General features: G+C 42.5%; 1 protein-coding gene across 1 annotated transcript in view; it reads right to left on the reverse strand.

Moving 5' to 3' along the window:
* Nucleotides 1–1,365: 1,365 nt before the first annotated feature.
* HTR4 (5-hydroxytryptamine (serotonin) receptor 4, G protein-coupled) overlaps nt 1,366–12,028 on the reverse strand; it is a 115,312-nt gene continuing 104,649 nt past the window's right edge. The window contains exon 7 of the mRNA XM_009882076.1: nt 1,366–1,453. Coding sequence (XP_009880378.1) covers nt 1,366–1,453 — 88 coding nt within the window. The remainder of the gene's footprint in view (nt 1,454–12,028) is intronic.

Genomic DNA, 12,028 nt, shown 5'->3' on the forward strand with positions numbered 1-12,028 from the left:
AAAATATCTGTACATGAATACACAATATAACAAAGTACAATTTTATTTTCTAGGCTCAGGGTGGCATCTCTGGGTTAGATCTTCATCTAAAAAGGGTGGAGGCTTGTAGTCTTGATCCTGCATATGTCCCACTGCATGAAAATAATTTTCCCAACGTTGTGATGTCTACAGCCTTGCCTACCCTTTCCATGCAAAGGTGGAAGCAGCTCACAAGGAACACAGCAACATCTACATGCAGGAAGCAGCTAAGGACTGAGATCATCGCAAACAGAGATGTGCATATGGTGATATTTGAAAGTCTTGAAACTTCTTGCCTCAACTGGAAGAGAACAGAGACAAATAGAAAAATAAAGATGGAAAATGTAAGTAGAACTCCGTCTTCCTAATGTAGCTAGAAAAGGTTTTTAGATGGTATATTTTTCAAGATGGCACTTAGTGATCTATTACAGACTGACTCTGTCTCTTGGCCAACCTTTCTTCTTGGTAAGAATGCCCAAAGTTTGCTCAGATGAGGACAGTGCTGGCAGCTTGCCTGGGGCTTGAGGGCCACATCCTGTCCATTGGCCTCTGAATGGCAGAGGATGGTCACTGTCTTTTAGCAATTGGGCTGGATTGAAGCAGCGCTTGCAGGGACATCTGGTAGCAGTGAAATGTCTCTGTAGGTCCTACTCCAGCTTGTCAGGCACTATATGTACCCTATGAGTCTTCTACCAATGAGCTTGGCCAGGAAACACAATAAAAACATTTACAAAGAAAGCTCTGCAGGGTAGGGTGTATCAGCAGCTCATGCTGACCTTTCACCAGTAACTGTAATCAAAAGGCAAACATTTCCTCTTATTTTGCTGAAGAAAACATAGTGCTGTTTCTCTCCTGACAGCATCCGTTCACTGGCAGGCAGGATCTTGCGCAGATAAAGCAGGCATTTAGTCTCACATCATGTTAGGGTGTTAGCCAGAACTTGTAATCTTTAAGGTCACGGTATCACAGGACAGAGAGGTGGCTTGTACACAGATGGCAGCTGGAAAGGAATGTCAGAAGTCCCTGCACTGGGTGGTTTGTATCTGTGTTGTTTCCTGACATTGACAGAAATCAGCTCACTCCTGGAGTAAGGCTCTGACAAAGTCATATAGTCCAGCTGCCCTTGCAGATACAGGAAAGTCTCCTCAGCTGTTCTGCTCATGTACCATCCCATGCCCCCATTGATCTACAGATGGGCAGCTGGACATTCACATGAAGTCAGTGCAAGAGGCACCATGACAATGCAGATGAATAAATTTTCATAAAGTCCTGCTGTCCGTGAATCCTTTGGGTATCCTAAAAGGAATCTGTTCCTTCAGCTGGGCCGTTCCTCTTCTAGGACCGTGACTAGAAACAGGACTCCTGGGATTCAGGGTCATTGTGGATGGGAAGCTTCTCATGTTCCTGATGATGTCCATTACGTAAAACAGTGTACCTGGGAGTGGAAAAACATAAAGATTTTTTAGTGCTAGTTAAAAGGACAAGCTTTGTAAAATGAGTTCTTGAAAACCCCGAAGTACATTTTTAAGACAGTACACCTTCAAGACAGTACATCTTCCAAATACCCAGATCCCATGTTAAGCAAATGTGAATCCCTACTTTGGTCCGTGACAGGAAACCAAATCTTCAGTTTGATGCAGTCAAGGCAATCCATGAAAACCAAGAACCCGTTGGTTTCATGTATCTAAGGCGCAGCTAGTAATGAGAGGAAACAGACCAAAGAACTAAGAAACACTGATCATCTGTGGGTGGACCAAGCTGAAGGCACTTCAGTTAATGTCTTCAATGCAAGCATTTAAAGAATCAATTGAGACTAGCTTGGGAAGTGAATGCTGTTTAAGATGAAACCAACATTACAGGGCATTTCCACTTACAAAAGAAAGTAGTCTCTGTCTATTGCAAAGTTGAATTTAATGCCAATTCTAGTATGTCTTATCAAACCAGTGCTGTTCAGGTTCATGTCCTTTGGAGGTATCATGTCATATATATACCCCTTTCTGATACTTTTCCAGGCTTTGGGCCAGATGTAGAAAAGGATAATTCAGTTGTAAGGAATTCCACACTGTCTCTTACCCTGTGCCTCATCTACCAGCCTCTTTCCTGCTGCTCATCCCAACATGGCTCTCTGAACAGAACTGTTGATTTAGTTTGCTAATGACACACAGCCCTTTTCCCTAAGTGGTGTGCAAAGCTTAGGAAGAATAAGCAGATCTGAGTTGATAGCAAAAATGTTGGCTAACTGGAGTAAAAATGATTTAGCACGTCTTTCTAGAATTTCACATCTAATCATTCTTGCTTGCAAACCCCCTGAAGGGTACAGAGCAAGTCAGGTATCTTGTCTTGGCAGTCCATTTCATTTAAACTAAAGCTGAACCATCCTTTGAGGAGGTCCAGAAGTAGGAATCTGCAAAAATAGCTGTAAAAACATATTTTTCCCTAGTCCAAATGCATATCAGGGAAATCAGGTCTCTGTTAAGACTTTCTTCTCCTGAGTATTTAGAGATACAGATATATTATTTGTCTTAGTAACAAACATCTAAGACATACCTAAAACATCTGCATCCCAATAATGGTTAAAAAAAAAAGAAAAAAGCCTAAGAAAATAGAAGAATATATCAGTTCTCCTGCTGTTAGCAGAGGGGAAAGAAGTAGCATCAGCCTCAGGATTTGTTTGAATAATCATTAGAAAAAAGGTCAGGAACTCCTCGTTGTCTACATATTCAAAAACTGATACGATGACATCAATTTACCTGGCATTATTAATCTGGATGCATCTCTTTCTCCAGTGAGAATTCTTAGGACTTAGGCTCCTAATTAAGGTGTTTACAATGCCTCTGAAATGGCGTCTGAAGTTGATGAACATCCTACAAATGATGTGTTCATTAGTTCCAGTAGATCAGCCATGGACTTGAAAATGAAAGCCAGGGTATAAACTGTCCTGCCTGTCTGAATTTGCCCTGGTGAATATTCCTGGAGGAATTTACCCTCTAATGTATTAGATGCTGTTTTTCAACATGGGCAGGCTTAATTGCCTTAATACAGGTCACTGTATGTGCAGATATATCCATTGAATATACTCCCTTAGTACTCCGTCACTTTAAATAATGATCATAAATTTCAAAAAATGTGCTAGTTCCACCAACAAGATACAGACTTGATGTAAGAAACAATAAAAGACACTTTGCATCTAACACTAAACAGACACTCCGATTAGACGACCATGAAGCATACAAGTCATAACATAATTTTAATTTTATATACTAAGTCGGACACGGCACAATGTGTGAGGCAATCCACCAAAGAGACCTCTGGCATGGCAAAGTCTCTGGTACAGATGGCGATACAGAGGACGAGAGCCAGGAGACCCCCGCTCTGAAGAAAGCAGACATAGTTCAGAGAAACTCAGGACTTGCTCAGGGGCACAACAGACAGGCACTGAAAGCCGACTTCATACAGGATATCCAAAGAGCCAAACCTTTCTTCTTCTTCTGCAGTAGTCAGAAAACTGTTGTGCAAGATCAGCAATTTAGCAGGTGGTGCCGTTTGTTACAAAGACGCGTTTAAGCTAAAGAGAAGTCATTACGATGTCCCGGGATCTCCTGTGGCACAAACTGTCTGTCTGAAGCCTCTGGCAGTGAGCTCAACACTTCCAGCTGTTTACCCTGTGGGGAAAGAGGACGGGTAGGAGAGGAGGAAAGGGCATTTGTATGCAGGAGTGAAAGCTGTGCTGCGGGGGTGATGGCTCACTCGGGTACTGGCACATCATTCCTAAAAATCTTACCAACATCTCCAGGAAACTGTTAAAGGAGTCCTCCGCTGGCGGGCTTTTGTGGTACCAGGGTTGTTTCACATACTGTAGTTTCTCCCTTCAAATGAAAGTTCAAAGCCACCTGCCAGTTACATGGCACTGATTTAGTGTTGGATAACAGACAGGATTATAACAGCTCTCCTGTTTTCACACCACCTTGTCTTAACTGATCTGCGCTCTGAAAACATGGTTAATTTTTCAGGCATCAGTATCTATGGGAAGCGAGTTTCAGAGAGAAAGCACAGCTGCAGCTGAAAGTCATTTTACCTCACCTACACAAACGCAAACCTAATGTGCCTCAGCCCTCACCCAGGGAGACACCAAGCACCGCGGGTTTTATCCCACCGACCGCAAGCAGAAAACAACACTCGGACCCCGCACGTGCGGGCTGAATGTTTCAAGAGAAATTTGTCAAGTAGGTTCGAGTAATGAATGTTTCTGAGGAAGCCATAATATATGAGCAGGAAAAAAATTAAAAAAGGTTTAAAAGCATTAAATGAGTTATCTACAGCAAATGAGTTGCTCAGCTTCCCTGCCTTAATGAGTTCCTTAGATGGGATTTGTATACACTGGCATGTTAAGGTACCAGGCTCAATTACAAGTAGCATCGCAGGCTGCCTCTGCCCTCTGCATCCGACTCCTCCCAGAACTGGGGGCAAGTGTTACTGTCGTTTCACCTGACAGCTTTACTGGGATCATAAACACCACCACCCGGCAATAAAGCCCAATAATGAAAAGGCATTACCACCTATAAAGGGACCCTGCTGCAGGCTATTCACATACTTGCCAAATGGTACTTTAATTGTGATGATGACCAATTTGGAGATAATTGCTTCTGCATCTCCCGCTGTTTCTGACAGTCCAATGGACTCTTTAATTAACTGGTTGGATTAGCTCTCAGCACCGAAGAGGGCAGCTGTGTGGACCAAGAATCTCCAGCATTATTCTAGGAACTCAGCAAGAGCCAGGGAGGAAACACCAAGGGGATGCAGTGGTGGTTGTAATCTTCCCACTTTTGTTCCCTGCAGAGCTATCCCCCCCATCAACTTGTACACTTCATTAAGGAAGCAAAGCCAAAAAAATTGCTAGTCTTTGGCTTCTTCGACCGTAAGGAAAAACAGTCACCATTGCCATGGAGCCTGAGGTCCCTGCTTAGTCCTCTCCTGATGAGCAGACCCCTGGTGTCCAACTCTGTTCCCTGGGGTCATGCCTGTCTCAATGAAAAGCAGAAAACAGTGCGGTTTGGGGGCAGGGCTCCTGGCTCTGAACAGAAAAGCTAACTGCATCCATCTCCTGGGCAGAGCGTGGCCCAGGAGGAGGGGAAGCTATATCCTTAAGGTATGTGTTCCACCTCTCTATTGGAGCCTGAAGCCACCGGCTCGCTTTCCAGAAGGGAGCTTCTGTCCAGAGATGGTGCCTGGGGACCTGTGGGCAGCAGGGAATGGCCGGGAGTCCGTAGTCCTTGCTCTGAACGCTCGTATCCATCCTTCTTCCCTAAGCTCCCTGCAAACTCGAGTTCATCAGGCTGCAGGCAGTGAATCCCGGCAGCTGCTGCGAAGGGCAACGGGCCCCTCACAGGTACAGAAACTGCGAGGGTTTGGATCGCATCAGTAAGTACTGCTGATTAATACCAAAATGACAAAGAGAGAGCACAGCCAGCCTTCCCCAGCTACAGCTGAATCACTAATGGGCTAAAGGACTCGTGTGGCAGTGCCTCCTGCACTTTCCAAAGCCTCTTAGTGTTGCCTCAGCAGCTTCTGTCCCCTTAACCTTGGCAGGAGAAATAAGTTTACCTGGAAGGTTGTAATAATAGCTGAGAAAAAAAAATATGAATGCCCACAACTGTCCGAGCCCAGCAAAGCTTTCAGCTGGGCTGGAGGCACGTTAATGGAGGAGAGCACAGCATGGTAAGCCCGCCGTGGGTGCGCAGCTGCCTTTGCTCTCTGTTTAGTAATCCTTTCCCAATACACCTGTTTACATTATTAATGGCTTCCATTTTTGAACTGGCAGAAGGTGGTTCCTGTTGTCCTGACATTCACTGGAGACTGCGGTGAGGCTTTGCAGCTGTCCCTGGGTACCGGGAGCTGTTAACTCTCTGCTCCCTGGGGCCTTGCCAATGAAATCCACCCCCACCCCACCCCACCCCAAAAATGAAGGACACATTGTCACCTTGTAGAGAAGAGATTTTGCACACACATTCAGACACCGAGAGGTTAATGTTGCTGCAGAAGTAGGTGGATGGGTGCATTTTTGGTATATATGCCTAAGTTGTTATCAGTACTGCAGGGGTAGCTCAGGTCTCAGCAGGGACACTAATAGCCACGAAGTCTGGGGCAGTTTAGACACAAACTACACAAAAAGCTGATAGGCACCAAGTTTCATTGACTTTGCAAATCTTTTTGATAGCCTTTATATTTCAAATGCTGAATAGTTACTGCCTGAGTTTTTAAATACCCCCCGGTAATGCAAGAATGGAAGAGAAAAGCCTGGTATCAAATTCTTTGAAATAAGTGTTGCTCTTAGCAGTTCACATTAAATTGTTTGAAGCCTGTAATGTACTCCGCTCCTGCTGACCCCACGCTCACAGTCATGCAGCTCAGGAAAATTGCCCCTAACTGAAATGAAACTGGGGTCCTCGGAAAACCCTCTACTGGGGTTTGGGGTTTGTTGCCAGAGCTTCATTAGTGACTCCCTCCTGGACTACTGGAGGCAACTTGGGCATAGCAGTCAGGCAAGGAGCACAGTTTTAACTGTGACCTTCTTAAAAATTTGAAATAATAAGAAATAAAGCTGCAGGTTTTGTGGCATTGAAAGTTTTCCTGAGTTTGTGCCAGTTTCTCTGAATTTGCCTCTTTAAAAAAAATTAAAAAGCAATAATTCTGTAAAAATGACAAGTAAAATTTTTCATTTAAAAGCATTGCAATTTGTTGTTACTGTTTTTGAAGTGTCCTTTATTAGTATTTTTATATTAACTTTTTTTGTCAAGTGCTTGCATTCCAAATGAAAGATTTCAAATTAAACTAAGCATTAAATTCTAGCAAAACCAAAACTCTGAAAATTCTAAATCTATTCATATTTTTCTGACAGTAGCACACTGTAGTCCAAATTAAAGCAGAAATCTGTTGTGCTGAGCTCTAGCTAGCTCCTTTTGAAGACAGTACATGCCCCCCAAAAATGTACACCCTAATTTAGTTTACAGCTAGGAGATTTAACAGGTTGGAGCGGATGTTTAAGGGAGGTCAGAGTATCTGAGAAACATGCAATTATAAAAACTTACTTGCTCAGTCAAAAATAATGAGTTTCAAGCTAAAATCAGAGTGGTATAGAAAATGCTTTTCCCATTCCCCCAAAGTTTTCACAGTTTCAGATATTTTCCCCATTTCTGATCTGGAGCAAGTCTGCACCTTCTCATGAGACAGAAAAGAAAAAGAAAAAAAGAGCCGACTCCAATTCATGTTCAAGGCCTTTTTCTGCCTTTTATCAAGGTGACTGATCTAACCGCTGTGTTATTGGCAATTTTGTATGAGTGAGCACTTATCTGCCTGTCTCTTTCGTTTTCCCCTTTTTCCAGTTCTTGATTGCCAGCACTCCAAAGGAAACATTTCAAAATATATTTCTTCCTTCATATGCAACTAGAAACTCCCAGAAAACTTCTCACTTAACAGCTTTTGTACAGTCAATTTGCATCTTTGAAGGCTGTGACAATGTTTGCAGAGGCAACCCAGAAAACACAAATATTTCTGGTTATTTTTAGTGAACGCAATCAACTTTTCTACTGGTCTCCCATTCCTCCCACCTTCGGTTCTGCTCCCAGTGGGCTCAAGACAGGAGTCCTGCACCTTTGCCACTCATTCTCCACTATTTCCTTTGACTTTTGCCTGCAAAATCCTGATGTCCCTATGGTTGTGCCACAGCTGTGGTGTACAAGTGATAAGAATTGCTTTGATGCAGAAGAGCAAAGCTTTCAGGCTTAGGAGAGCTGTGAACTATGTTTCTGAGCAGCTCACCAGCAGCACAGCCCTTAGACTGCCCTCTGAGTGAAGATGTGCCACAAGAGGCATCTTGAGGTAGCCTGGGTAGGATGCGTGGACAAGGAGATGTGAGAGCCAGGAATCAGAACCTGGATAACGGCCAGAACTGGAGACATAGAGTAAAGACATAAACTTCGATCTCAACAAAGAAACCTTGACATGATGTCTCTGCTTCCATCCGTGTTCACACCAGATCGAAAGTCTCAATGTGAAAATAGTGGGGCAGGAGATCTCAGAAATAAAATACTGCAAAGGAGCTGAAATGCAAAGAATTGTCTCTATATCCATCACAGGCCTTGCAAGATGATGAAGCTGATAAAGTGAAGCTGGTAAAATAAGATTTCCAAGAAGGAAGGCAAATAGGGGATGATCGCTCCCAGTTACATCACAAAACCTATTTGCAGAAGCAAAAGCAGAAGTAAATGCTTGTTGGGACACAAGGAAGACAAAATGTTACTGTGCAGATTTGCATTTTGCCTGGGCAGAGATTTGTGTTTTTAGTAATGGAAACCCATTATTGAACCAACAACCTAAGGTGATAGACTGTAGGAGGAGTCTGCACATAGGTAGAAGCTGACTGGAGCCATGTTTTAAGTGGAATTGAGCTTCCAAATTGAATGAAGAATTGAAACTTTTCTTAGATTTGAAAATTGTGTTGGTCCACAATTTATCTTTCCCTGCATATTCTTTCTGTCACAGCTGCACAACTTTTCAGTGCTTTCCCATCTGGATTATATGCAGCACCGTTATTGTAGCTTCACACTCAATATAGTGTCCATTTCTCAAAGCTCCATTTCTTTCAGATGGACTTACAGAGAAAGAATAAATATCTCCTTTCAATATCAAATTGGGATTACAGTTAACAATCACTTGGCAGACCAGAGTAGGTTATTTTAATGAACACATCATTCTGAAATAAGCCTTCCACCATCTGTTCAGTCCCATAATTGTAAATGCAAACAACATAATTCATAAATGCACTATAAAAGAGAGGAAAAGAGAGAACAGCTTAAGATGACTGTTTGTTAGTTATTCCAGGCAGTGATGCATCTGCTTACTTTATTCCTTTTTCAGGAGCAGGTAGAAAACAGTCTTTTAATTCTGTATTTTATGGCCATCCCTAACCCACAGTAAATGACTGCCTGTAGATGAGAGAGAGGTTGTTAAGTGCAGTACAGTTTCTGGTTGGCATCATTATTTAGCCATGTCTACGATGGAAGTGCCCAAGAAAGATCACACAGACCATCCTGAATCCCAGCGGGCCAAGAATAAACTTGGAGCATGTGTTTCAGAACCGCAGGAAAGAGCCTGTGGCGTTGGAGTGCACTCCAGGGTTGCAGGAGCCAAGGGTAAAGATGAGAGAGCTATTTTCTCCCTGAAAAGATGCTTTTGACATTTTGGAAAACTGGGAAATCTTGGGAAACAGTCAGAAAGTTGAGATGCGTGTCAACATAAAATCCAAGAATCTCTGAAATTTGCTATTTTGTGACATTTTTCATTTTGAAAGAGGCAATTTTTTTTTATCTGAAATACACAAAATGTCAAAATGAAATGTGAGCAAAATATGTTGTTTCATTCCCATTTTCTGTTGAAAAAAAATCAATATAATTAAACGTGTTTTCATGAAACGTTTGATTTAAATACAGCTGCATATTTAATTTTCAAAAGGTCAGTGCAGAATTGTCCCTCTCTCACAATTACCAGGTTCATAGACTCCATAAAATTAAAAGCTTTCTAGTTACTCTGTAATCTCCGGGCTGGATGACTCATGCTTCCAGCCACTAAAGTGAACTTCCACATTTGGCCATCAGTAGAAGATCTTTATCGCAGGATAAGAAGAATACCCCCCCACCCACTCAACACAATTCCCAGGGCAAAAGGCAACCAGAAAATACAAGCTCATTCTGGTTTTTTGTTGATGTGCATCAACATTGCAGAACAACGTAAATCAATTTCATATTCAATGATGAAAAACTAGCAATATATCTAGTAATTCTAGGGATGAAGAGCTCCTGTAGTTTCTCTGCGGGTTTCTCATTTCTTCCTGTTTCTAAGATGGGCAAGATACTTGCAAGATTTCCTAGCAATAAGGTTTAAGGTTATTGTATATCATCCTTCTGCTGCATCTGATTGACCCGCAACCCAGAGAAGACCAGCACATTATCAAAGGTGAGTTTACTAAAGGTAGGTCTTTCACTGCACCTGCGTGTGACTACCTGTGATCTGCTTTGTCCAACAGATGCCAATTCAGAGAGAATTTCTCTTCTAAATGTATGGGAAACTAATGAATATAAGAAGAGTGCATGAACTGAGAAAACACAATGAGAACTGCTACAAGAGGACTCCCTCAAATATCAGGTATGTTCCTTTAACTCTGTAGAGATGCGCTTAATGTTCATCTCTCGTGCGGTTTCAAGCGCAGGGCTCCCACCCAAGGGGGCTGGAGGAAGCAGGACTTCAAACCCAGTGAACCTAGGTGTGGGGATGGTGGAGCCATTGCAGAATCATAGAATTGTCTAGGTTGGAAGGGACCTTTAAGATCATTGAGTCCATTATAGCTGGCTGCTGCTTCCGCCTGGGAGCTGAGTTAGTCTGGATGCCAGACGAACGTCTCCATTCCCTCCTCCTGTGACTATTTCTCTTCATTGCAAGCTGACAGCCTGCAGAGCCCGTAAAGATATGGTATGATTATCTGAGTAAAGTGGCTGGGGTAGATGATTTGCTAAATCGCCTGTTGGAGCTCTGGTGGAGAAACAGCTGACCAGACGTGGTCAGTGTCTGCCTGTCCCTTTGCAGCCAGGGCCAGGAAAGCACAGTAATGTGGACAAGAAGATGAAATCCATCCTCTGCAGTGAGCCTTCCAGCGGGGACCTTCTTCTGCCTTCAGTGTCTTTTATTCCACTCTTGGGGAGGGACCATCTTTTTTTCTGCATGTAAAACCCACCTAGTCAGTGGATTTGATGTCTCAAGCAACATCAGTCTATCCCCAAAGAGAAAATACTCCGAAATTCTTAAAATGCCCTAGCCAAATTTGAAGTCTGCCCTAGACTCACTATTTAATTATTATTATTTTAAATAAAGAGGAGCAAATATCAGTGGACCATTTCTCCTTAGAGATGATGCAGTCCTCTGGGAAAACATGGGTAAAATCCACAGAAATATCATCAAAAGTTCAATTTTCCCATTGTAGCTGAATGGTGAAGATCTGGATGTCAGGAAAACATTTGGATTGCTAAATTATTTATATGGATATGACAGCAGTGTTGATTTTAGAGTCCTTTGTAGTCAAATGTAAATACAAATTTGCCTCTATCTCATGACAAGTGTTTATTTTTTTCCACTCTTGAGCAGTTATGCTGAATATCTTAATTATCTTTAAATCAAATGATGATGTTCAGACCTTGTGAGATGGAATTAAGCACTCATCATTCTTTACTAAATTTCAGTTAGAGGTTTTAAAAACAGCTGTCTCCAGCCCACATAATCCAGCCTTCAGTACATTTTGTAAGACTTTCACATGCCTCCTCAGATTTAAAATTAGCAGACAGTTCTGCAAGGAAGCAAAGCCCTCGAGTGAGAGAAACATACCACTGGAAAAAAAAAAAAGGACTTTCTTTGTATCTGACGAGTCACAGAAAACAAAGCAAGCATCTATCAGTACGTTTGTTTCTCTCCTTTCTTTTTCCTTTGTTCCATCATTCCTGAAGGATGTTTTCCTTAGCTGAAGCTCGCCTGTTCTCTCACTCTTACAGCCCAGCTTTGGCTGCTGCTTGCTCAGATGACCTGCAGCTCCAGGACATGTTCCCAGGCTGTCTCAGTCAGACGTGGGCCAAGGCATTCCCGTACCATGCCAGGAAAGTCACTGAAGCTACACGAGGGATGTCCTCACCTCCAACAGTGGAGGTGTGCAAATAATGCCTAGTGGATATGTGACTCCACTGACTCACAGGCACTGCTGCTTTGGGTTGACATAGAATAGAAATGTTTAATATTTTTTTCTGGCAAAAGAAGACCAAAATCCCCTCCAGTTCATTTATTTTTGTGTTTACAGTACAAGCATATCTTTTTTAAGGAGGATGTTTAACTCCTTTTAGAAGTGCAGGCAAATAATAAACTGAAATATGATTTTGAAATAAAATGTCAAAACACTTCAGCATCTTGTTTCCTTTTC

Source organism: Charadrius vociferus, unplaced genomic scaffold, assembly GCF_000708025.1.
Source record: "Charadrius vociferus isolate BGI_N301 unplaced genomic scaffold, ASM70802v2 scaffold3, whole genome shotgun sequence".
NCBI classification, from domain to species: Eukaryota; Metazoa; Chordata; class Aves; order Charadriiformes; family Charadriidae; genus Charadrius; species Charadrius vociferus.